The 26,870-nt window shown below is 38.3% G+C and overlaps 1 protein-coding gene across 4 annotated transcripts in view; it reads left to right on the plus strand.

Moving 5' to 3' along the window:
* Positions 1–22,065, plus strand: part of MAEA (macrophage erythroblast attacher, E3 ubiquitin ligase) — a 49,789-nt gene extending 27,724 nt beyond the window's left edge. For all 4 annotated transcript variants that reach the window (XM_048304296.1, XM_048304297.1, XM_048304295.1 and 1 more), the window contains 6 exons: positions 7,064–7,186; positions 10,114–10,190; positions 16,247–16,355; positions 19,263–19,396; positions 20,091–20,286; positions 20,690–22,065. In XM_048304296.1, the coding sequence (XP_048160253.1) occupies positions 7,064–7,186; positions 10,114–10,190; positions 16,247–16,355; positions 19,263–19,396; positions 20,091–20,286; positions 20,690–20,785 (735 nt within the window). In that variant the 3' untranslated portion in view covers positions 20,786–22,065. The remainder of the gene's footprint in view (positions 1–7,063; positions 7,187–10,113; positions 10,191–16,246; positions 16,356–19,262; positions 19,397–20,090; positions 20,287–20,689) is intronic.
* The last annotated feature ends 4,805 nt before the right edge of the window (positions 22,066–26,870 follow it).

Here is a 26,870-nt window from a genome sequence, read left to right on the forward strand (position 1 = left end):
TGTGAAATAGTCAAGATCGAAGCAGAATAACAAACTTCCTCATTACAAATCATTTGACACTTCAAAAGCCAACAACATGAATTGTGCTATGATGTTGAACATCATATTTTTTTCAGTCCGTTTAGACAAAGTGGGTTACCTGTACTGTATCACAACTGAGCTAATTTATTACAAAATACTTAGTCTGGAATGCTGGTGATGCAAGAAAAGTTCTTGAATTGAAATTTTATCTAAATGGGGAATGGTGTTACCATACCTGGAGATTACCCAGGAGTAGAAGAGATTTGGGTTATGCCTCTTCTTACTGTCTTTTCTTCCTGCCAGACATTCCTTCAAAGTGTAAATCTTACCTCACATTTAACGCTTGCTCTTACTACTACATTTGATGATAGGATAATGTTTTGTTAGAGAATGTGTGTAGCTGCTAAGACAGACTGAGCCTGCATGGACAACAGCTGTAGGGCTTGTGCTCCACTACCAAAGGATTGGGTGCCTTTTCTCTGCTAGAAGAGGCTGTGACAGAAAACGAGGCGCTGTTTTTCTGCCCAATGATGCATATTAAGCTCTAGAGGCTTTGTTACACTACTGTAGTGTAGTCATTTATTACTGTACTTAGTGTGGTGTAATGTGCTGGTGGGTAAAGGTGCAGCCATTTGCTGAGCTGCAAAAATTGCTGAGGCAGGAGCAGAGGATGCATTGGGAAAACAGATTGCTAATAACCAACCTCTAGTGCTTGCTCCAACTCTTGAGGCTCTTCCAAGCAGCTTATGTCCTTGAGCAAAAGAAGGTGGATGAAACACTTCTTTTTGCTTGGCTCTGGAGCAGTCAATACCAGAATATGTATAGTTTTGGTGACCATACTTTAGAAAGCTGTTGGAAAAACTGGAGGGAGAGGATGACTGGAAAATGTTGTGGATGGGTGCTTTCGGTAGGTGTGAGAGCAGAGGTCAAATACCAAGGAGTTTTGTAATCTAGTCAGAAAAATTGAAGTTGGACACAAGTTTATAAGATGAATTAATCACTAGAACCAATTAACAAAAGTACTAGTATCCTCTAATGTTATATAAAGACCGTGCTCTTCTGGCAGACACTTAAGTGTAAAATACTGGGATCCTTCAAAAATAACCAGGCAGAACTAAAAGGTCTGTTGTACTATGCTGAGGGTATGGAAGATGCTCTCATGTGAAAGCTAGACTGTACACAATGGGTACTATGTTTACTTTGTAGACAAAAACATTTCTGGCTCTTTTGTTGGTGAATCTGTGGTTTGGCTGTCTGTCTTTGCATTTTTCCCCAGTAGCTAGCTCTGCTGGTGGCTTTGAGTAGGACATTCTGTCAGTTACTCTGTTTAGTTTCTCTCTAATCCTGTTAATGTGTGTAGTATTGTAACACTTAATAGTAGCTTAATGAACTTCAGACAATGTTATTTTATCAGCAGAGAGTAAGGAGGCCTCTTACTGTTAATTTGTGCCCCACTTTATCTGGTCTTCAGTAATTGTGGTGTTGCTGTATTGTCACCACCTATGCCATTATTTTCTTAATTTGTGTCTCCCTTCAATGTCAGTGCAGTTCATACATACCCTGTGTTGACTTTGAAGAAACTGTTACTCCAGCAGCCTTTTAGTCCTGCCCTTGTATAGGGGCAGAGGAATTGGATTGTAGTCCCAGTTCATGTTACTGCCATCAAAACCACCTGCACTGTCCCACTCTTCACTTGCACCTCATTTTTGCTTCCTGCACATGTTTTCAAGTAGGCAGTGTGACTGTGGTGTGTTCCAGGCTTCCTGCTCCTGCCAAGTGATGCCTCTGTCAGTATTTCCTCACTTTGGAAATACACTGACCTCTTCTTTCCCAGCTGCTCCTGTCATCTTACCTTGCAGCTCCTTGTGTTTGCCTTCTCCCTGAATTGTGTAACAGTGATCACAGCCTGAGAGGATGCCTGGATTTGCTGTGTGTTCGTCACAGGGGAAATTATAATAAATGAATATATTAATATGGAAGACTAAATTGACCTCTTTGTTTGTAACTGTTCATTACTACATTTCTATTTCACTTCCATAGAACTAAATTATACGGAAGGTTGTGTTGCAAGTGGAGAGTATGTGAGTAGTCATTAAAAGCTTAACACAGCTTTTTCTGAAGTTGTTGTTTGAGTGATCTAAGTGTTTATTGTATTTCATATACAAGTAGTTTACCATGCTGCTGAAGGCTGAAGTGCATCAGCAAAGGCTTTTTTATGAGGGTAGTGTTCTTATGCATGTTATGTGTATAGATAGACAGTCAATCTTATTAAAGCTGTTACTGGTACATACTCTTGGCAATGAGCCACTGATAGCTTGAGGCATACTGGCCTATTTTCAATTTCATATTGATGCTAGTAAGCAATTAAAAATAAACAAATTGCATTTTTAAAAAAATACATGAACAGCATCTTATGATACTATGAATTGCTTATTTTATACAACAAATAGCCTATTTTATGAGAGATGCTTTTTTCACTGAGGAAACTTTCTTTTCTACAAAATGCTGCCTTTTCTCACTGAATCAAATATTTTATTTTACCTTGTTTAAGCCTAACTTTTCTTTTTTGACAAATTAATCTTGTTTTGAGAATAGCTTATGGGAGATTTGAAAATATCAAATGTTGTGTGTTCTAGTAGTCATTTCTGGTTGGTTTTGAGCCCTGTTAAAGATTCACATTTCATATGTGAAATATTCTGGGGTTTATATTAATACATAAATGTTCATATGACTTATAAGGGATTTTATCACACATTCCTTCTGATAGCTTTGCAGACTTGTGACTGGAGATCTCATAGAGTAAAAGTACTTCAGCTCATGTGCAGAGTGGAGACCAATGGAGAGGAATGACTTGACCTGACTGCTCCAAATTTTAAAATGTTACATAAAAATCCTCACGTGAACACTGCATGAATTTCTGTAGTTATTTTGCTACTGCAGAAAAGATGGTTTTGTTCTTTCTAAGCTATTTGACCTACGATCTAATGCAAAGTTGCTATTTTTGTTGCATCTGGTGATGAAAATTCTGAGCAGTTTTCTTGATGAATTTGGAGCCACACATGTAGATCTCTGGTTTTTTCCAATTCACTGCTGAATTCCCTTAATTGTGCACTGTCTAAAGTTACAGCCTTTGTTTGGCTTTAAATTCAGTTTAAATTCACATTTTGATATGTATTTGCCAGTTTGGTTCACAACTTTATAATAGTCATAGCTGTATTTAATTTTAAATTCATGTGAAGCTTATATATCTGCCAGTTAAACTAAATTACCCTGCTGCCTTTATACATACCTTCTCATTATTTCATGGCTATTATTCTTCAAAACTTTCACTGTATTTTTGTGAATCATTTCTTCTTTTCTGTAACGCAACCACATAAATTCATTAAGTTCTGGACCCATTTTTGTTGTTCTCTTAGTTTTGGTGTTTCAGACTAGTGTTCACTTTTGCTGCAGCCTTTCCCTCCAGTGAGGGCAGGCGCTGGAATCTCCTGAAAACAAGACCCTGCTAAGGAGAGCACCCTGGCAAGGAGTGAGATGCCCTGAGAGTTCAGCCCCTCAACTCCTGCTCATGCTTACCAGAGAGTCCAAAAGCTGTTCAGAGGAGGGGATGTGCATAAACATGCTTGAGATGCTCTTTACTAAGAACCCATCTGAACAAATAGGATACAGCTTTTATGTTGGCCAGGAGTACGTATCTAGTAATCATCATCATAAAGGCATCCTCATTCTTCATAGTATTTTATGCCTAATAATTGGAGTTCTGTGCAGAATCATAGGGTTGGTAACCTCCCTCCCTGGAGGCACTTGCAGCTTAAAAAGAAGCAGTGATATTTTAAAAGCTATATATATGTAAATCAGGCAGAGCACAGGGTGATGGATAGCTGTATTCTTGTTTAAATAAGTATCTCTGCTTTCACTAAAGTGTCTTCAGCCTTCATGTGCAGTTTTCTCTAATAATAAATGTCTTTCTCTGGAGTTTTCACTGTTGTAATGGAATTAAATAGTTCTTCTATGATAAAGTTCACCCAGTGTTGAAATAGTTACCCTTCTGATACCTGGTTATTGACTGTTGTATAGACGGGAAACTAGTTTACTTTAGTCCAGTACTGTTTTTTTAAAGCAGAAATTATAAAATCCAGGTGGTACTTCCTGGTTTGTACTGTGCTCCCTCCTTGAGTGGGTAATTGTTGCTGATACTTAATGGAGTGAGTTCTCCTCCTTGAGACATTTGAGACTTTTCCAGTACAGTTGTAGAACTAAATGAAAGGTTCATGTAGATCAGTATTCCTGCCCAACCTCAGGTATGGTGTATTTGTAATCAAGTGATTTAGGCAAAGTTATATATAAAGGAGGCTAGAAAGTCTGTGCTAAGAATTATAGTTTGATCAAAGCACTGAAATAATCTGTGTGCAGGGTCGGGTTCTCCTTAGTTCTGCAGTACTGGCAGGAAAGTATTGCAACCCCTGTTCCAGTTTGAAAGCTGAAAGTGTGAAATGAAGAGAGACGTTAGTGTTGTAAAGAGGGTAATTAAGGAGTTAGAATTCCTTTTTAGTTTATATACAATTCAGAAAACGTTTGCCATGGTGCTGAATACTGTGTCATTTTGAGGGGGAGTGTGTGGTAACAGATTTCTTGCTTCTGCTTTTTCTGCACCTGCAAAATCAAGTGGCACTATTTCTCTAAAATTGTGTATTTACATTTAGTCAATTTTATATGTAAATTTTATAAGTGAGGCGCTTTGTAGCAGCCTCTTAAATCTTAATCCTGTTTTGGGAGCTGAGAAAGACAATGTTTCTGTATGGTCTGCAGCCTGTACTTTGAATTGCAGAATACTTTCAGAAAGCTATTCAGGATTGGGGTCTTAATGAGGATTTTTTTGACTGGAACATGAGATACTTACTACGAATGCTAAACTGGTTCCTGTCCATCCAAGATGAGGCAGACGAAGGAGTACTCCTGACTGGCCTGTGTAGAAGAGCTGTACTAGTTCTGGTTAATCCTCTGATACTCCTTTCTTCTGTTTCCTTAGTCCTAGCTAAGGAAGAAGCCCCAAGAGTAGGCACCACCAGAAAAGATAGGAAAGTATGATTGGAATAAAAAAAACCCGTGTGGCATGTGGGGTTTTTAAAGGTTTATTGCCTAATTGTGTCTTAGTATTTTTGTGGTTATCAGTCTGCATGATTAAGACTTCTAACTACGTCTAATCAAATGCAAAAGCTGTTTCTGTCTCTACAAAAGGATTTCTTAATGCCTTTTTTATATTGTTCCTTAACTTTCTATCGAGTCAACAGAGAAGAAAATCCTATTTATTGGTGCCATTTAAATGTAATTGTTAGTTCTGAAAGAAACTCTTTTAATTTAAAATGTTCTCCTCTGTTTTCTGGATACATACTGTCTATTTAATAGAGAAGGCTGCCAAGCTTTGACTTCTTTTGGCAACAGCAAATCAAATTAGCATTTCTGTTAAATAGAACCTTTTTCATTTTAAGTTTTCAAAAGCAATGTAGAAATTCTCTTTTTATTTAAGAGTTTTGTCTGCCTCGGCAGCAATCGCAGTCTTTTTGCTCATAGTAGAGGGCTGCTATACTAACACCTGATTGATACATACAGATAGCTGGGATTCTCTCACCAGCTCATGGGCTTGTAACAAATGCTGCCCTTATGCTTCTTTAATTTTTTTTTTTTTGTAATGAAGCCTAAACTATAAAAAGCTAACAAATGAGATTAAACCAGTAATTTGTTTCTGCTTAGCAGATCCAGTCCTTTTTTGATGTAAAAGAAAATGCTTTTGCTTTAATTTGGTGTAAAAGCAAATGCTGTTCATTAAGAGGGCCCATAGCTCAAATAAGGTTGAGGGGGTATATGGAGATGTTATTGTTTGTAACTTAAATGGAATTGTCTTTCCACTCAGCAGCTGTATGGAATGCAAGCAAGATAATTAATATGACTGCATTATATGTCAAGCTACTTACACAGATGAGTTAATGGGCAAGAGTTATTTATATGGTCACCTTATCATGCACAGGGGAGTGATGCACTTCTCTTCCACTTGAGCATATAATCAGAAAAACTTCAGACCAGCAAAAAGATTCTCCTGTTCTTGTAGGAATACTTTAAAAATACTGTTGTGGAATAGGTTGGCATTCTTTCAGTCCATTTGCCAACACATTGCTAAAATACATTAATTTTTTTTATCCCTGAGGGTATGGGAAGAGTCCATTAAAGTCCAATCTCAGTGGTGTTCTGTAAACTTTTAGCTGTCTGAATGCTGAGCTCAGTCTGACTTACCTGGATTTGATACCACTAGAGCTGCGGGAGGCCCTTTATTCTTTTGGTGATAAATGGTTTTGTTGCTATGATCATACAACCTATAGAATAAATGTTAATGTTTTGGTTTTAAATTTCAAGTAATGAAAGATTTAGTAAAAGCTGCAAGTTCTGCTGCACTTCAGAAATACATATGGCTTGTTTTAAGTTTCTGTAGATAACCGTTCTGGTAACCCTAACATGATTTACTCCACTTTTCCAATAGTATTAGACTTCCTGTATTTATAAGGAAAAACTGGCTAATGAAATGTAAGATGTGAATGTGATATAGCTGATGCTAGTTCTAGTTTTCAGCTTTGTCTCACAGAAGGTAGAACTTCTAAGACTTAAGTATATTCAGCTGTTCTGACAGCTGACAATGCCATCTTATTTCTGAGAATGGTTTTGTTCACTAGAGCTGTGGCAATATTTGTGATATTAAGCATGTCAGTTGCATAAAAGTCTGCAAGATTCTAGGTATAATCTTTAATATTTTTCTTTATTTTTTTGTTCTAGTTCTGTTATGTAACTAGACTCAGAGAGCTGTTGTCACTATCAGAACATTTCAGTCCTTGGAAATATCCTGTAATGTCTTTTTACAGTGAACAGTTCTAAAAACCAGAAGTCTTGAGAACAAAGTCTTTTGTATCTATGTATTCCAGTTAAGTTGAAGAATTGCTGTGTCAAGTATGAGTACAATTTAACAAGACCTTCTTTCCTTTTTTGTTTTTTGAAGGACTTGGTAAATATTGAGATGTTTTTAACTGCTAAAGAAGTGGAAGAGTCATTGGAGAGACAAGAGACTATGACTTGCTTGGCTTGGTGTCATGACAACAAATCCAGACTCAGAAAAATGAAGGTATGAAAATGCAACATGTTCACATTTTGCTTAAACTATTTTCTAAACTAATTGGGTGCTGGATGTGGTTAATTTGTTTTAAACTACAGGTCTTGAATAAGGTCTTGTATAAAAGTAAGGACAGTAGGTATAAAAATCTTCTTAAAAGGCATAGGTAGTTGGAGCTAAACAGGCTCAGAAATGTCAAACCTGGAAGTGAGTGATAGGTCATCTGGATTCAGTGTTGTCTCAACAAATTACGCTCAAGTAAAATACAATACTCGGTTTGGTGTAATTTGTAAACAAATAAATGCAGAAATACGTAGTGTCTTGATGCCTGTAAACTTACATTTATAACTCTGTACATCCTGGTGAGACTATAATTCAGTTTATATGTGAAGGTGTCTTACGAATGAGATTAATTGGTAATCTAAGAGAAATTTCATGCAGATTTTAGTCTTAGCAATTTTTAACTGTTGAATATAAGAAGATAAAACTTTAGAGTAAAGAACTAACTTGCTAACACACTAAATGTGTTTTTTTCAAAAACAAAAGCTGGAATCCAATCAAGTAATAAACACAAAAAGTCTTCCCCAAGCCATTGAGTACCATGAGCTGAACATGCTGTGTACTTGTTGCTATGCAGTCAGTTTAAATTTCCTTGTCTCCTAAATTATGCATTTCAAAACATGCTGTAATCTTTTATAGGGCTTGCAGAAATCTGTTTTTAACTGATATTAACCAAAATCCCTGCCTCCCTCAAAGATGTTTGTGTCTTATTTTTTTAAACTAAGCACTTTCTTTAACCAAAAATGTTTGAGTGCACTTAACAATAAGCAAAGAGTGACATTCTCTGTCACTCAGGGGCACCAAACTGAGAACGAGCCAAAGATGGGATGCAGAAGTAAATCGGCCAGTGATTACTCTAGAGAAAATGATGGTCTTGTTATGGAAACCATTAAAGGAAAACCAGAATTTGTATGTAAACCACATTGCATAATGATACTGCTAAAAAATCCCCCTCGTGTAATCTTAAAATGTTAAGTAATGTAAGAAATACAATCTGAACATTTTACTTTTTCATCACCAATTTTCAACAAGCAATAAGCAAGGGAAAAATCTTCCCCATCCTCTTTTTGAAAAACGAACTACAACAAAAATCTATTTCTGCAAGCCTTACGCTTTTTTCTTTTTCTTTTTCATTTCTTTTTGAATCAAACAAAAACCAAAGCTAAGGCTGTGAAAGATCAGAGTTGGAAGAAGATAAATTACTACGCTTCTTTTTAAAACACAAACATTTCTTCTGCTTCTAGTTGCTTAGCTACTCATCAGTGTTAATGCTCTAAAATCCCAGCCACCACCTACCTGAATGCAAGCCTTATCTAAAATCTGAAGTGTTTGGTGGCCTGGGAAGGCAGTCATGTAATCTTTACAGATGTGAGTGATCTGAAATCTTGAGAGCTGCTGTGGGATTGTTAAAAGGTATACAGTGTTGGAATGCATCATCTGATTGTCTAGGACTCTCTGCTTTAGTTACACTTTTCTGCAGAACCCATTGGGCCATTGGCTTGCACCTTAATTGAAAATTCATGTGTTTGTCATGTGGGTTTTGCTATGGAAACGTCTTAGCAAAATAGGAAGCCCTGGGATTCAGTATCATTAACCATTAAAAAGCTTGATCAGATTTTTAGTGGAAGCAAACTTCTTTAAAATTCTAGATGAGGGATTTGTGTAGATTTGGATATCAAGGTTCTTTAAAATAGTCCTATTGAAAATCTCAGTATCATTTTCTGCTGAATCTGGGCTTGAATACAGAAAAATGAATAGTTGGAAAATAATTTTTTCTGTTCCTTAAACAAGTAAGTTTTAACATATGACAGAATGCATCATTTTTATGTTAAAATGGCTTATGTTTTAAATCTTAAATAAGCAATTGTTGCAATTTGTGCATTAGTCACCCCAGGCAGCTAACTGATAGAAATTTGGAGTTGCTCAAATTCCTACTGAAGTCACTGAGGAATTTTGATATGACTATGCTGATGGACAATAAACAAAAGGCAACTATTCATTAGAAACATGGATAAAGAAAAAAACGCTCAGCAAGTGGAGCGGAGGAACTCAGGGAGTAAAAATCCTTTACATGATTCAGAGCACTTTGGGTTTTCATTATTTTCGTAAGGTAATAAAACAGTTGACTGTGTCCCTATAAAGAAGCATAGTGATTTGTTCTTTTACGGGAGGCGGGAGAATCTTTTTATTTTTAATTCCACATATTCAAAGTTTTTTTATAGATTTTGTGAACTGGTGATGGAATTTGATTTAAAGGGACACTGTCAACTTCGTTAGGCTTCAAATTTTACCTTTTTCCCAAAACAGGTAAATGCCACTTGGTTTTCTTGTTTGAGACTTGTTTCCAGCATGGCTTTTAGATGTTTGACAAGAAGAGTGGGATAGAAGCTTGAAGAAAGGGAGGGAGGGCATTGCAGCAACTTAAACTTTGTGCTGTTTTTTTTTTTTAATATTGGGGTTTTTAAAAAACATTCAAAGGCTTGTTTCTTCCTTGGAGTCTTCTGGGTAGACCTGTCCAAATTATGACATAGCCCCAAACTACTGTTGAGTCTACTACTTTAAATTGTAAGAAAGTAAAAAGAAACCACCTATTACTCTCATTTGTGTCTCAGGTAACAATGCTTTCAGTCATTAGGAAAAAGTTCGTCCCTGCTGATGGGAGGCAAGAGGAGGAGGATTTTGTTTGCTTTTAGGGATTTCTTTGCTGATTTTGTCTGTAGAGTCAGCATTTCAGCTTTTTTTGCATGAATGCCTAAAAGCAAGCAAACAAGGTTGCATGTTATTAACACTTTCTTTTTTGTTGTGCACACACAGTCGTTAACAAACCACGCGGTGCAACTTTGGCACCATCTAAGACCCTGTCTTGTCTTTAATCTCAGAGCTGTCTGGAGTTCAGCCTAAGGATTCAGGAGTTCATTGAACTCATTCGACAGAACAAGAGACTGGATGCTGTGAGGTATGAAATTAGGATGCTTTCCAAACAATTTTTTTCTTAACAAGATGGTATTATGCTTCATTAGAAACATGTGACTATTGTTGCAACACCCAGAAGCCCTGTAAAGCCTGTGAAGGGTCTCGCCTGGTATTGTCATCAGTCTTGGGATTTAAGATGGGCTTGAATTTGTTTTAAAGGCAAAGTGCCATTCCACAGATGTGCCTTTTTAAAGAATTGATGTTGTCACTGAAACTCTGTATCTTCCTATTCTTCAAAATCAAGTTTTAGAAAATTAACCTGTTTTCAGAAGTAAATGGATTTTCTGGTGGCATATAATATGTAAATATATATTCACCCTTAACTAGTTTTCAAAAGGTACAGCTAGCTTCTCATGGCAATTCATTACAGTTTTAATCATCAAAAATACTAAAAGGTTAATGAAACCTTCATCTAAAGCTTTAACATTTCTATTTTGACTGAATTCTCTTCTGCTTTGCTATCTTCATTAAACTTTTTATTCTGCAAGTTACTTGCAAGACCGGGTTCACCTCCTGTATTGATGCCTAATTTAGAGTTCTGTGTGGTCATGGGTGGGAGAGGGATGAGCTGTGTTAGGTTTTCCTCACTCCCTTCCTCTGGCTCCAAATTAAGAAACCAACTCAATATCCATTTTCACCTCTTCTGAAGTAGTTCAGTGGGGACTGCAGGGGGAAAGTAACAACCCCCAGTGGGGCTGTGAATCAGTAACAGAAGTGGAGTCACACCTCAGCACTGCCTGACTTCAACCACAATACAGTTTTTCTGACAGTACTTTTTGTACCAGCACATGAAGCAATTTATACATCTGAGTTAATGGTCCTGATTTAAGGCGAAATAATGTTCCAGGATAACACAGGAAACTAGTCCTGCTGAAATAAGTAGAATTTTGATACTGGGACAAAGAAATGTGTTGATAATTTGATAAGCAGTGACCTTGCCAGTGCCAAAGTACAGTGCAGCTGGCAGAGCTAGTGGAGCTTACATGTGCCCAAGGGAGGGAGTACTCACAGCGAGTTCTTTTTTTGTAAGAATATTTAAACCTAAAGAGAGGTGAGAAGTTCATGGCCAGACCTGAAGCTTTGCTGATGCATCCTGATGACAACACTGTTGCCACATAATATTTCTATGTTAAGGAAGTTGCAAGTTCTGCTGCCTTTAAACCCAAACTAGGTACTTCAGAAATTGAAACTTACATTTGTGGCAGAGCTGATATTTTGGTCAGAGCAGCACAGATGTACAGAAAAGTATCATAATGTATGCACAGACTGAAAACATTCTAGCATATTCCCAAGTGTAGATGGAGAAGCTCTCCTGCAGGGCAAAGTTTTAGGGTTAATTTCAGGTTTTATTTTTAATTTCATTCAAAGCATGGCTTGCTTTGAGCTAATATCATTCCTACTTTGCCCTACTTGCACTTAAATTGTCTTTGCTCTGGTCCCAGCCAATGCAAATGTGCAATCTGATAAATTCCAGCTAATTTTAATGTTAATAATTAAAACCAAACATAATAATTAAAAACAAAACCTACAAGCTAGCATTTAGGTATGTGCACTTACCCTTTGATAGAATTATCAAATCCTAAGGAATTGTCAAGTACTTAAGAAAAGGATGAAAGAGACTCAACTCCATTGTCTGTCTTCTGAAGCCCATGGTGCTCTTTATATCAAATGAATACTGTGCCTTTAGCTTTATTCTCAGTTTGTTTCTTTGCCAAGTGTGCAGTCATGCATCTTAACAATGAGTAGTCCATGCTCTAAAAACTATTTTCTTTGAGCTACAGCTTCCTTATGTAGCTTGGAAACCAGAGGGCAGGCACAGAGCTGAAATAAGGAAATAGGCTGAGAACTGGGACAAAGCAGATAAGGTCCTTCTGTATTTTATTGTTACTGGATATTTGTTTCCCTCTCGTCCCTCTTCCACATCAGAAGTGGTAAAATTTGCAAGCTGTCAGCCCTCAAGAGGACACAGCATGCTTTGTGTGGAATAACCTGTATTCCTGAAGTCTCTGAGGTTTACAACTTCGAGCTCCTGTCTATATTGCAAACAAGACATCCCTATTATCCCTATTGAGTGTTGGTAAGGGTGAAATGTGCATATTCCATATAATATTCCATATACCTGCTGAAATTCAGGGTTGACATACATTTTATACTTGGCAGTTATAACCTGCCAGTCGTGGCAATGCTGCTTTAACTTCATAACCAATTGTAAAAGGAAAAGGAGCTATGGAAGTCTTTCTGTATCTTAATTTATTCCTTTCTAGCAAGATGAGTTTTGATTATTCTGTACATTCAGACTTCAACATCTCAATGCTTCCTTTCCATAATGTGGCTTTAAAAATGTAAGCTTTTACCATTGTGTTCTACTTTGTTTCAAAGTAAATAAGTAATGAATAAGGGAATACATTTTGGGGAGGTGTGGCATAAATCTCATTGCTTCTAGCAAACCCTTGCAACTTGTGGTTTTATTAGCTTGCTTCTGTTAAGTGCCTGCAGCAGGATTCTTTCAGTATTGTGTCCATGGTGCAATAAATAGGTCAGGCATCCATTAGAAAGCAAAGAAAGAGGCTGTTTACCAAGGAGTTTCCTGTATGAGTGGAACTGGGGGAACTGACATTTTGTTGAAACGCAGCTGGTGTTTAAATAAGTTTGAAAGCTTCTGCTGCCTGCTGAGAACCTCTGAAGTGACATTGCTTTTACATTAAAATTGATGTGCACTTTAAAATTACACATCTTATTAAGTAAGTGTTTGAATTTGTATAGCTTTTTAGAATGAGTACAAACAGACTTTCCTCTGAGGTACCTTATCAGAGTAGCCTTGAAAATGCAAGTTTCAAGAATGTAAAAAACTGTTCTTGAATAGAAAGAGTAAATCTATTAAGCTTAAATATAACACAAAGTTTTTTGCTAATATCATTAGCCTTTAACTCTCAGTCTCTAGGGTTTTTTGTCAAATTTGTACCTACTACAGTAACAATGAATGACTGACACCAATTTCACACTTTAGGAGCTCTCACTAATTTCATTCTGGGAAATCTGACAGGATTCTGATATTTTGCTCTTAGGCAATGCCAGAGAGACACAAAGTTCTCAGCTAAAAGCTCAACAAAACATCATGTGCACTTCTTGTTCTAGGACTACAAAGGATGAAAAGGAGTAAATAAGAGCTGATGGTGGGCAAAGTTAGGAGAAAATGGCTACAGTCTATCATTTTAGTCAACTTCTCTCCTACAAGGATGAATGAACACTTTACTTTTTTGGTGGGGTGGGGTTGAACAGGGGTATAAAAATAATAAAACTTTTGAGCACTTTGAGTATAAATTCTGCAGATTGTCATAAGGATCTGAGATAAAGGCATTCAGGCATTGGCCAAAAATCAGAGTAGAAACAAGTCCTTTCTTGATAACGCCTTATATTTGTGTTCAATTATTGCTACTGTCCAATAAATATGTTCATTTTTATATTCAGGCATATGTAGATATATAAGCTGTACATTGCAAATGTGTATCCTTTTGTAACAATTTAATGTACTATTAGTGAACTGTAGGTCTTCAAGTCTTTGTAAATATTTGTCAAGTACAATAGCTCAGCTGTACCTGCGTGGGCTGGAGGAACACACAAAAGAAGATGGACTTCGTCCTCGCAGAGTTTACAGAATCATTCTGGGATTCAAAAAACAAAATTTTCTGCCTATTACTTAGATATGTCACAGGAATTTAGTTAGTAGATTCAGGGAAGGGTCTATTGTCAGGATTTTAAAAATACTACCTAGAAAAATTTAGCTCCCTGCTTTAGCTATAGTGACTCGTATGTGCTAACGGTGGTAAAGACATTGCAATTAAGCATTGTAGTGTTCACATAGACCTCCAGGAGCATAACAACACTTGCACAGAGGTGGAAATAGCTGAATGACAAGGAAAGGGGTGAATAATGGCATGAGAGCAAATAAGGTGTTACTTCACTGTTGTGTATTCCCAAGTAACTTACAGTACTGTGTCTTGCCTCCCAATCTAAAAAAGATTTGAGTGCTATGAATTAATGAACTTGCTTCACCTTTGAAAGATATCTTGCTCCATTTTAATTTTTCAGTGTTGGCTTTCAGTGGATAAAGTTTAGCCATAGCATGCAGACCTTGTGGGAAACCTTCCTTGTTTTTCTTTAAAGAACACAGGAGGGAGGGAAAGTCAGGAGATGAAGGCTAACTAACACAAGGTCACTTTGGAAAACCCAACTCATTCTGGCTGAACCCAAAACAGCCACCACATCCCAGTGTGTTCAGTATTTTGCAAGTGATGGAAGGCTGATGGCCTGGCAGGGAGGAGAACCTCAGTATTGACCAGGCTGGTGAAAACTGAAGTGTCACTTCTGTTTTACAATCACAGAACATAACTGCACTCTAATCAGTTCTTTTGAGAAGATTTTTTTTTTTCCCCTTTTATCTCTCATGCATGCACAGATAGTAGTAATTTAACTGGTAGATCTGAATTTTTTGGTTTGCCTAATCTTTGTTTTCAAAAGCTCTTGATTTCATCTGCAGCTCTCCACTGTTATTTTAGCTTTCTTCCAGTGTGTCCAGGCTGTCTCTTCTCTCAGGCCAGGGACTTTGTGCTTCTGCCCTCCTAACAGTAATCACCTGGGGAACAATGTTTACATTCCTGAATTGCTCACCCAGCATAGGAAATTGGGTGGAAACAGTCTGTCCTACATAACTTCCATTGCTTCCTGGCTTGGGTGGGAGAGGAAGTGGGAGTACTGAAACACTGCTAAAGAGACTGTTCTCATGGTATTGATGACCTCAGTGCAGTAGTCAAATTCAGAATTGGAGAAAGAAACAACTTACTTAGGTTTTCTTATTCAAGCCATGGGCATATTGAAAATATTGTCTATTCCTAAAAGTAATTTAGGAATTAGTAAAAGACTCTTCAACAGTTAAAAAAGAGCAAACTCTTACTAGAGTACTTGAGAGATGGCTTGGTATCTTCTCCATAATAAAAACTCTGCAAAAGTCACAGCATAGGGAAAACTTCCCTACACTTAGCAATGCCAGATATTCAGTATAATGCTGGTTCTGTACCCAGCCCACTGTGCTACATCTGTGCACCACTGAGAGCAGGAGCTTTTAGCAGAAATGCTGAACTAATCGTGCAGCTTAAAGGCTGAAGGGTTTTCCTGCACACTTACAGTCCAGCTTGAGAGTTACTGATCTTGGGAAGACTAGGCTGGGGAAACTTTCATATAGGGTTTTTAAGTAGTTGAATATCCTTATAATCTGGTAATAATTTTGTGGTTTTGTACTATTTACTGAAAAATATTAAAATTTATATTTTTGATTTAAATGTTTCTGGTAATACAATAATACTATTTCAAATATCAAAGCTTTCAGCCATGTGTGTGTCCCTTACCATCTGTATGTGTTAAAGTATAAAAATTTATACTAAAGTTCTAATTAATTTTTTTTTCTTGGCTAAAAAAAGTGCTCTTAACAAAGTGTTTCCTATTACATTGCCCTACAATTTCTTGTACTCTGCACAGAAAGTGATATTGTCTTCTAGCCTGTATACCTGCTCCCAAAAAATCATTTATTCAAAATAAACATTGCCCCAAATGTCAGTATAAACAAGGCAGATACTTGAACACTCTTGATGTGTAATGGGTCTGGAACAGCTGATGTTCAGACTGCCTTTTTCTCACTTGTGAGTGTATCCCAGAGGAATGTCATACACGGAGCCTGCATGAGCAGAGACATTTCTTCTAATAATCACGGTTGTTTTAGTTCTAGGTGAGGCAAGACTTCACACTACTATAAAAAGATTCTGGTTTCTAAGAAATTGCAGTGTAAAAATGCTAATTCTTAGTCATTCTTGCATTCCCATTTGCAGGATGTGTTTTTTCAAGTCCTTTAAATGTACATAGAGCAGTCTTGGAGTTCACATACTGAGAGCAGAATCTAGAGGTTTTCTCCAAAATCTTCCATAATTAAGTAAATTTACTTGATTTGGAAACAAGGCTGTCTAATAAAGTATCAATTCTCTATTTCAGACATGCAAGAAAGCACTTCAGTCAGGCTGAGGGGAGCCAGCTGGATGAGGTTCGACAGGTGATGGGAATGTTGGCCTTTCCTTCAGACACTCATATCTCTCCCTATAAGGTAACATGCTGCTTGAAATTCAGTGCTACAACACAGTATTAAAACAGTTGTTTCAGTTCTTTTTTCACCACAGGAAAATGCATTGATAATATCAAGATAAATGTTTTTTTTTTTAATTTTACTTCCTAAATTCCGCCTTTGTAAGAGTTCTTAATTTTAGTAACCAGTCCTTGTACATTAATCCAGAAAGTATTTGTATTGTTTCAGTGGAATTGTAGTACTAACATGGATTCACACTGAGCTAGGCTTACCATAAGCCCAGCACTAGAGATCTGTGGGGCTGGAAGCACAATAATTGAATATACAGCAAGAGGCAGAAGATGGGGAAGTACAAAGAAAAAAAAAAAAGGGTCTTGTTCAACATACAAAACTGTAGCTTTAATACACCAGCAGCAGTTCTTAATTCTACTTCTCACATTACTGTTGTTGCAGTGATTGGCATGAAGAAAGGAAAGATGATTTGAATGATCTGAAAGCAATATTTTTGGTCCTTAAAATAAGTGTTCATTTATTTGTATTATGCAAATTAATGTAGATATTAGTGGTAATATCTACATCTAAATTTAAATAAAGCAAAATTCATAGGTAGCTACTGTTTCTACAGTCTGAGTTCTGTGGTCATGTGCTAATTCACTTCTTTTTAACTTGGCTTTGGAGGCAGAAGGTAGAGAAGAGTTGAGTTGTCAAAGCAAGACAAGAATTCCATGAAATGCCAAGCCATTATGTGGCAGTGCCAGTATAAACACATTTTCTAAACATGATGATGAAGTCATGGTTTAACAAAACAAACACACAAAAAACCCCTGAAATGAACAACCCGCAGAATTAATATGAATTTCTTTGCTTATCCCAGAGTCCTAGAAGGATCCTGGTATTTTACATGCTTGATTTGATCTGAGTTATGAGCATAAATGATAGATGTGTTAGAAGACTGGGTGTAAGATAGAGCTTATCATTATTTTAGTAGTTCGAAAGAAACAGGAAATAAAAATCCTGTCTTTTATTCTAAGGGCTAGTTTGGGGGGAGTGTTTTAATGAGGGAGAACAAGGAGAAAAGGCTAGGATTGTTTCATGTACAACCATACAATGAGAACAAATTCCCTGATACTTATGGATATGACTTAAAACATTCTAGTTTATGGAAGCTAAGTTTTGAATTCTCTAATAATTACCTAGTTCAACACAATCACAGAGCGTGTTTTGAGTTACCTTTAGTATCTTCACTATGAGTTCTGTGCATAAATGGCTTCCTAAAATGCCTTTAAGTAAATTCTTCTTAAATCTGTGACAAAGTTTGTGAGATCCTATCTCTAAGCAACTGATTTTTATTAATCCAAGGAAAAAAGCATCTTCTGTAACCAATGAATAGAACTTTCTCTGGCTTTTCCTCTTTCAGGACTTTAAGGAAAATGTTTACTATTGTGGCAAAACAAGCTACTTTCTTTTGATATCCCTTGAACAATCTTATGTCACTGTGCCTTCCATTAGACCAGATTTCTTGGAGCCCAATCCAACCTGTCCTTGAACCAGAGAATCATTGAATTGTTAAGGTTGGAAAAGGTCTCTGAGATCATGCAGTCCAACCATCAACCCAGCACCACCACTAAACCATGTCCTCATCTGCTGTGTCCACATGATTTTCTCCAGGCTAAGCACCCCCAGCTCCCTCAGCTGCTCATCATCAGACTTGTGCTCCAGACCCTTCCCCAGCTCTGTGCCCTTCTCTGGACTCACTCCAGCCCCTCAGTGTCCTTCTTCTTGTGAGGGGCCTGAAACTGAACACAGGACTTGAGGTGTGACCTCAGCAGTGCCAGGTTCTAGGGATGGGACATGCACAGCCTCTCTGGGCAGCCTGGTCCAGTATCTCACCACCCTGACAGCAAAGAACTTCTTGCTAATATCCAATCTAACCCTGCTTTCTTTCAGTTTGAAGCCATTCCCCTTGTCCTGTCATTCCATAGCCTTGTCAGAAGTCCTTCTCCAGTTCTCACGTAGTACCTTTAGGTACTGGAAGGTGCTGTAAGGTGTCCCCAGATTGTTTCTCCTTGTTCCCTCAAAGCATAGCATGCACAGTTGACAATATGATCAATGCAATACATTACAATGTGTATAATACCTATGTGACAAATATTATATAAAGGTAAATAAATATTGTCACTCCTCATGACCAAAGTGCAGGTTATGGATACAAAGGATGAGAAAGAAAGGATTAGGTGTCTGCCTGTATAGATGACACTAGGTATATTTCCAAAGGATCTTCACTTCCTACGTGACTCTTTCACAGCATTGCTTTTAGGGTTCAATATATCTGTGACCTGTGGGTTTAGTTCTTACTTCCATGGAAAGAAAAATCCTGTCTTTAATTACTATTCCCTGACTTTTAGGTAACACAGATGCCATTATAGAATTTTGTCTCTGAGTAGCTTATGTAAGCTTTCTCTAACCTGGGGTTGTGCCAACTTCTTCAATTTGAAATCTTTTTACAAAATTCTGTAAATATTATATATTGTAAATGATTATCAGCAGAATTAGCCTGACGTGATTTAAAAACAATTCTGACTTTTTGATGTTAATGGTTCGGAGGCTGTGGAGTACTAATGTTGTTTCCTAAGTAGTCCAGTATTCTAGGAAACTAAATGGAAGAAGTAACCTCACCAAGATTTATATACCTTGATTAGAACATCTGGAGATTGAAGGGAGGTTGAATATTGCTCCAGCTATTTTAAATAATACTAGATTTAATAAAGTAATGTTAAAAGGTACTTCTTAAACATTATGCATCGGGGTGGTCCACTTCTGTTTTGTGATGGGTTTGCTTGAGTGAGTTTTGCACAGTTTGCTACTCCCAGGCTTTTGCTCCCTGGGACAATTAGATTGAAAGCAACTTATAGTGTTGTTTTTCAACAGGATCTCTTGGACCCTGCTCGATGGAGAATGCTGATCCAACAGTTTAGATATGATAACTACAGACTACATCAGCTGGGAAACAATTCTGTTTTTACTATAACACTCCAGGCAGGCCTTTCAGCTATAAAAACACCGTATCCTTCAATGCAGATATTACTGGGAGTGAAAAAAAGCCTTGTGGGGGTTTATTTTTGGCTTATGGATGCTTTTCAGAGAGTTTAAATAAGAAATGTGACACTTCAATATTTTTGCTCATGAGCTGTTCAGATGGAGTATGAATTGGTCACTATTAAATTAAAGGGAGGTAATAATAAATAGCATTGTGGTTTAAGAAGAAGGCATGCCCAAACAAAAATTTTCAGGTAAAATGTAACATTGTGATTGGTTTGGCTGTTTTTCACGTGTCTTAAATCAGTGAATATGCCTGCAAGGGTTAGTGAGCTGGGTCACAATTACTGGTTTTTAAGCACTGAAACACAAACTTACCTGGCAGGTTTTATGTGAATATGCAAAAATATCTGCATCCTTTGAAATTTTATTGGGTTTGCTGCACACTGTGTTGTGCTGGAGAAGGGCTGGTGCTGGAGTGCTACACCTCAGAAGCTTTACCTGTGCAGGCCGCCAGATATGTGTGGTTCTTTCTTGTTCCTAGAAACAAAGCAAACCCTTGATTCTTGTATGTACACATTAAACTTGAATTAAATATTCCTGTGCATTCTGTCACCTGGGCTCTGTTGGCACAGCTGACGATCTTTTAAGATTTCCCATACAATGGGAAATTAATTATGGTTTCACTGTGGCGATTGTTCCCTAACTTGCTGTTAACAGACAGTGTTATAAAGAGGATGGGAGCTCAAAAAACCCCGACTGCCCTGTGTGTAGCAAATCCCTGAACAAGCTGGCTCAGCCCCTGCCGATGGCACATTGTGCCAACTCCCGACTAGTCTGCAAGATTTCGGGGGATGTAATGAACGAAAATAATCCTCCTATGATGTTACCAAATGGATATGTCTATGGATACAATGTAAGTGTTGGAGTCAATGGCTTGCTGAAGGCTAAAATAGCAGTGGTTTAGAATAACTTGCTAGATTAAAATAAGAGCTTATAAACTTAGTCAGAAGCTAGAAAAATAATTCTTGCAGTAATGTTTTTTTAAGGACTGTATATTTAGCTGCTTAAATTGCTCTTAATGAAGACATATTAATGGTCACATACCTAACTACGTGAATTTGTAACATGAGATCAAATGGCATTGGAAATCTTTCCCTCCAGAGTGCAATAATGTAGAATAAATAACTTCTGGGGGCAAAGATGTTTTGACCTCAGACCACAACATTTTTTTAAATTAAAAATTCATTTCCTAAACAGTTCAGCAATGCTTTGAGTTACTGTTGTGAATATTATCTTTTGGTTTCATTCTTTTTCAGTCTCTGCTTTCTATTCGTCAAGATGACAAAGTAATTTGCCCAAGAACCAAAGAAGTCTTCAACTTCTCACAAGCTGAGAAAGTCTACATCATGTAGGTCCGTAAAACACATGATGAAGTGCCACTGGAATTTTGACACAGTGTATCTTGGCATACCCTGTAAAGGGGGGGGCCTTAATGTGTGGCAAAGAAGCAAAACCTGCCACCTTGGGGAGCAGACCTGTCGGTGGCATTATTGTTTCTTGCGACCAAAGATCAATGAGCAACAATAAACACTCTTGAAACGAGGAAAAAAAAAAAAAAAAAAAGAGAGGAATTATGACTTAAGTTTGTACTTGAATAAAAAACACAAAAACAAATTTTGATTGTTAAGGTTTTGTAACATAAGGTCAAAAATTGGACTCTTCTCAAAGAAAAGTACTTTCATCTTCTAAAGGATAGCTTTCTTTAAAGATGGACACTTGCACTGGGGGAAAAGTTACAACAGATTTGAAATGAGATCCATTTTTTTTCCCTCTTTTTCACAATTGTCCAAGACCCTTTTGTTATCAAAGATCTCAATACTACCAATGTATTCTCCTTTAAACTCCTCTTTGCCTTCTTTATGATCCTCTGGTGAAGTCATCCTGAACATGAATGATATAACTTATTTCCATGGGAAGATATTTTTGATGTCTTTGACACAAGGTAGCTTCTCTGGAGGATCAAATAGAGACTGGTTTGAAGGAGTATGAAGTCTTTTTCCAAACCCAAATATTTTAAGGAGGTTGCATAAGTATCAAGAAGAACTCAGAACATTTCAGGCAAAATCCAATGCTTGTTTAAATGTTCTTTTTCCAGTCTACCATAGTGTTAAAGTCCTTCTAAAGTTATTAGTTATGTGCATAGGGTTCAATATGAAATCATTAGTGCTACTGCCTTATTTCTTGCTTTGAGAATGTACTCACATGACAATGAGCTGGTATTCTTAAGTGTTGGGCGAAGTTTCTGAAGATGCCTTGCAGGATGACTACATAATTCTAGGGTCTAAATAGTATTCATTACTGAAACTAATAGTTCAATTTTAACAACTGCAGAACACATCCTTATGACTTTTCAAAAGAATTAAACCATTGTAGTTTAAACAAAACCATATTGTAGAGGTTTGTATTTAGCGCTTATTTTTGCATGTTGATGTTGATTAGCTAATAAAAGATTGTAAATGTAAGACTGTTAATAAAAATTGTTTTCCATTTCTTGATTATATAAAATTAGAAAGCTGTTTTGTGTTTAAATGTAAAAAAAATTAACTGACAGTGGCCTCTCTTAAAATGAGTGTAACTTCCACGTGTTGGTTTTCAGTGTTCTGCAAGATTAAAAAAAAAAAAAAAAAAAAAAGAAGAAAAATAACACACACACACAAAAATGCCAAAAAATCCTCCAGCAAACCAAAAAAATGCCGCACAACAACCATAACCGTTGTTCTTCAGAGCATTTCAGTCAAATAAGTATTTCTGGTTTAAACTTTCCATATATGAACAGTATACTTGAGGATTTTTTCTGTCTCTTCCTAGAAGACTGCTTAATGTCCTAGAGCCTTCCTGTTAATAAAATGTTGTGGGTGATGTTAGGTGTGGGTTTTTCATGCTTTAAAGAATGCTAACAAAGCATAGTCAGAGGACCACAACTTATTTTCATGTTCAACACTTAAAGGTCACAGGTATTGCTAAACTGATTGTACTAGCCACTGTGAAACTGTAAATACCTGGGCTTTCCAGGGAGGTGTGTCTGAAAAGGTTCCATTTTCAGTAAGCATCATTGTGGATGCTTCAGAACACGTTTGTCTGGACTGCTGCAGTGCTGGCAACTTGGCGCAGGCCTGTGCTCATGCACTCACTGCTGCGTCTGTTCTCTGGGCACTTTCTGAAGTGGCAGATTTTAATGATTCCTTAGAGCAAAAGTAATGTGCCAAGAGTAGGTGGAGACAGATACTGAGAGAACTTATGTTAGTACTGGACGAATTTGCTATCAGTTATGCAGTGACTGGTCTCTTCCTTTCTCCTGGGGCAAGAGTTGAAGCACCCTCAAGTTAGAGGAGGAGAGGATGTCACCCTGAGGAGCAGTGTTACTCAAACCCACGTGGAACAGCACCTCTGTCTCTTTGGGGCACTGTGTACAGCATCACTGTAGAAGGGCAAGCATACCTTGAGGACGGCAACCTCACTTTTCCCTACTTTACAGAAATTCATAAAAGGCCCAAAGGAGGAAAGAAGAGGTAGATTTCTATTGGACCTGAGGGAATGTGTGGTAACTGCACAACAATTGTAGGGCATGGAAATTGCTGCTTTTCCTTCTCTTAAGTACCAGTTAGAGCTGTGGTTTCCTGAGATTTCAGCCTTGTTTGATTTCTGTGACCCGAGCAGAGTGGTGGAGAAACCCACACTCCCCAAAAAAACCTAGTTTGGGATGGGAGAAGAGAACAGCTGTCCTACAACAAGGACCTCCATCTATGGGAGGTGTGATTCCAGAGGGCCAGGTGCCAACATGAGGACTCAGTCCCTGATGGTGTGTTACAAGGGAGTGTTCCAGAAGGAGCCTAGGGGAGCTTCAGCTGTTTGTTAGCTCTGATTGCTCACTTGGCAGATCTGTGGTCACACAACCCATTCTGGCTGCAGCGAGGCCTGTGTGCCACAGGCAGCTGTAGCCTCCTGGATGGCTCTTCTGAGCTGCTGGGCTGCTCTCAGGCTTGCTCTGGCATGGCTTTGGAAGCCTTCAGCTCTATGAGGGTCAGAAACGGTGGCAAGCATGGATTGCTTTGGTGCAGCTTGGAGCTCTGGTTTGCATTCCATGGCTGCTCCGTGCAGCTTGGAGCTCCCGATCCAACAGAGGTGTTGGTTCACAGCTCATCTCACAGGCGGCCCCAGCCATCAAACCAGGTGCCTCAGTAAGCAAAAAATTATTTAAAACGGTAGAAACTCTCTAGTAAAGCAAAGAGTTTCAAGATCTGGCTAAGCTGGAAATGAACAATATCCTTCACTGTAATGTTTTTTCAGTCTTGCCAGGCAGCTTAAGGAGGCTCTGGATTTTGGTTGTGGTGTTCCTGTTTGAAGGCTACAGTTTGTCCCAGTTGTGGTCAGGACAGGTTCCTCTGATTTCCAGTTACACCAAGGATGAGCACTGCCTTAACCTTCCCTTCTGTTTGTTGTGGTCCAAAGCCCTACTCTAAATGCTGAAGATTTTCTGCTCTTGCAGAGAAAGATATACTGGTAGCTCTTAACAGTGCCATGAGGGGGCAGGGGAGGGGAGTACCTGTTTCAGCTTCCATTATCTTCCAGGCTGAGAAGGGTTCAAGACACTGAGGTCACAATACTTCCTAGGTAGGAAATAGCAAAGCTGATACCAAACTCAGGCAAAACATTTTACCAGAAGCTTTAAAGACTGATGGACTGGTATGAGTTTGGGGGTTTCTTTAATATAAGCATGGCCTTTCCTACTCAGTAATAAAATTACTCCTTGGCAGAAAAAAAAAAGTTATTTGGGACAGGAAGAATGATAAAATTACAGCTGGAAATCTGCCAAAAGGAAGCCTTTGAACATGCTTAATGGACCACTATTCAGGAAAAAAAAAAATGAATACCCTGATTTGCTTTTTTTTTTTTTTTCAGCTTCAGGTAGCCTGAGCAGAGTGTGTTGGGAAACACACTGAACACTTTTATTGAGGATGCTTTGAGACCCACACTGTGACACTGTGCAGTGGGCGTCCTGTTGCACAATAGAGGTCACTTGATACAACAAAATGAGTATTTAAAATTCCTCTTTCCTGCTTTTTCATGTTCCGTAATGAGGTGCTCTGAATTTGTTCTCCAAATAAAGCCTAGCCCAGATCCACATGATAGTTGATCAAGTCTGATCTTCCTCTGATCGCTGAACAGATAAACTGCCAGTAGGTTCCTCTAGTCACCGAATCTATAGCAACTCCTTGTTTGATGATGAGGGGGTCATATATTCACCAGGATCTCCCTGCCATTATGCTTTTCCAAAGATTCAGTGTCTGGTTGGTTCTGTAATGTGCATCAGTCACTGAAAGGCAGCATTTTCTTAATTCAGTCATCTATTTTAAAGGTAAGTGTTAGCTAAGCTCTGAGAAGTTTTCAGCAGCTCAGCTTTCTCTTCATTTTAGAAAGAGATGATTATAGCCAGGTAGGTTCTGTATGGGAAAGTATCTCTGGCACACAGTTGGGAAAAAAATTTGCCATGAAGGCCAGTGGAAGGGAGCAAGTTACAGCTCAGTTACTGTTGGATGTGAGGGCTGAAGATGTTTTTGGCACAGTAGCTGTGGAGCCAACACAAAGTAGTTCCAACTTACAGCTGGCTTTTGTGAGTTCAAGGTGTATCTGAGCTAGGCACTAAAATAAAAAACTCCTAAGACATCTAGTCCTAATCTCAGTACATGGGAGTTCTTAACATCAAAAACAAAATTAGTCCTCATTGCTAGCTGGCAACAAGTCGATTTCACTGAGGAGCTCACAGTTGTGAATCAGGTATTTCCAGCTACACCATAAAATCCTGCTATTTGATCATGTTACATTTATCAGAGGTCTGTATCCTAAGCCAGAGGAAATCAGCTGTACGATAAGTAGCACCACAAGAACAATAGGAAATAGCAGAACAACAAGAAAGAGGAAAGGCTGCTGAACAAGAAAAGCTGTTTGGTTTGACTCATTAAAAATGAGATCAAGCATCAGGGTAGAGCTAAGAAATGTTATCAGCCAGTTACCTTTCAATGAATTTAAAATAACTGAAGCTTTTTAAAGTGTAAGTAAGAAGAAAGAGTTAAAATGGAAGTACTGTGTGATAGAGATCCAGATGTGATTACAAAACTGCACCCAGCACCTTGCTGCTTGCTCCTAATAAAGATGGGAATGTGCAACATCGGTGGGTGGTGTGGAGAGGGAGATGCACTGAGAAAACCAGAAATAACTTAGCAACATGGAAGTGAAAAGAATTGTGCCTAGTTATAGAAACCAAGTGATCAGTCTCCTGGGACTGTTAATTGTTCAGATCTAATGGAAAGAAGGTGCTCTAGTATCCAGTCTGGGAATCACATCGCGTAGAATCAGAATGGTTTGTGTTGGAAGTGACCTTGCAGAACATCTCATTCCAACACCCTGCCATGGGCAGGGACACCTTCCCCTAGACCAGGTTGCTCCAAGCCCCATCCAGCCTGGCCTGGAGCACATCTAGGGATGGGGCAGCCACAGCTTCTCTGGGCAACCTGTGCCAGGGCCTCACCACCCTCACAGGAAAGAATTTCTTCCCTATATCCAATCTAACCCTGCCCTCTGCCAGTTTGAAGCCACGCCCCTTGTCCTGTCACTCCATGCCCTTGTCAAAAGGTTCTAGACGGTGCTGGACAGCCTCCCCAGAGCCTTCTGCAAGCTGAACACCCCCATCTGTCTCAGCCTGTCTCCACAGCAGAGGTGCTCCAGCCCTCTGATCACCTTTGTGGCCTCCTCTGGACTTGCTCCTTGTGATGCTGGGGCTGCAGAGGGGTCTGGTGCTGCTGTGCTGGAAGCTGGAGCACAGCCCTGGGTATTCGGGTCATATCTCTTACACTGCAGCTGGTGCAGAGGAAGCACTGAGCTGTTCAGTTTTCCAAACTAAAATGGAAATCCAAAGCTGGTTAAGTGGGGATAACATCTATACCTACTCCTTTGACCCTATTTCCTATCCCGTAAGATTAAATTTTATGTTGTGCATTTAAGGAAATAGTTATACCTATCCCACAGAGCAAAGCAAAAGATTTTCCCAGGGAGATCATCTGCATTCCCAGCCAGGACTTTTTCCTGACAGAACCAGAAGGAAAAATGAGGAGAAAAAGATTATAAGGTCTATTCACTTCAGGACAAAAAGATCTTTAACTAACTTAAATATTTTGTTCGCCACCCACGGAGGTTAAGTGGAATCATATAGACAAATTCCCCAAAAGGAAATAAACAGACAATAAACCAGTAGACTATTTCCTTTTCTTTCTTGGCAAACCACAGCAAGACAAATTGCTCGGAAGAGCCAGGAGCAGAGCTGTGGGAAGTTCTTCAGGGTGCCCATGCATGCTCCTTATGGAGATGTCTCCTCTTTCAAGTAGCAGCTTTAGGGATGCAAACCAGAGAAATATTTTATTAAATACTGGAGGGGCCAGGGAG

Source organism: Corvus hawaiiensis, chromosome 5, assembly GCF_020740725.1.
Source record: "Corvus hawaiiensis isolate bCorHaw1 chromosome 5, bCorHaw1.pri.cur, whole genome shotgun sequence".
Taxonomy (NCBI): Eukaryota; Metazoa; Chordata; class Aves; order Passeriformes; family Corvidae; genus Corvus; species Corvus hawaiiensis.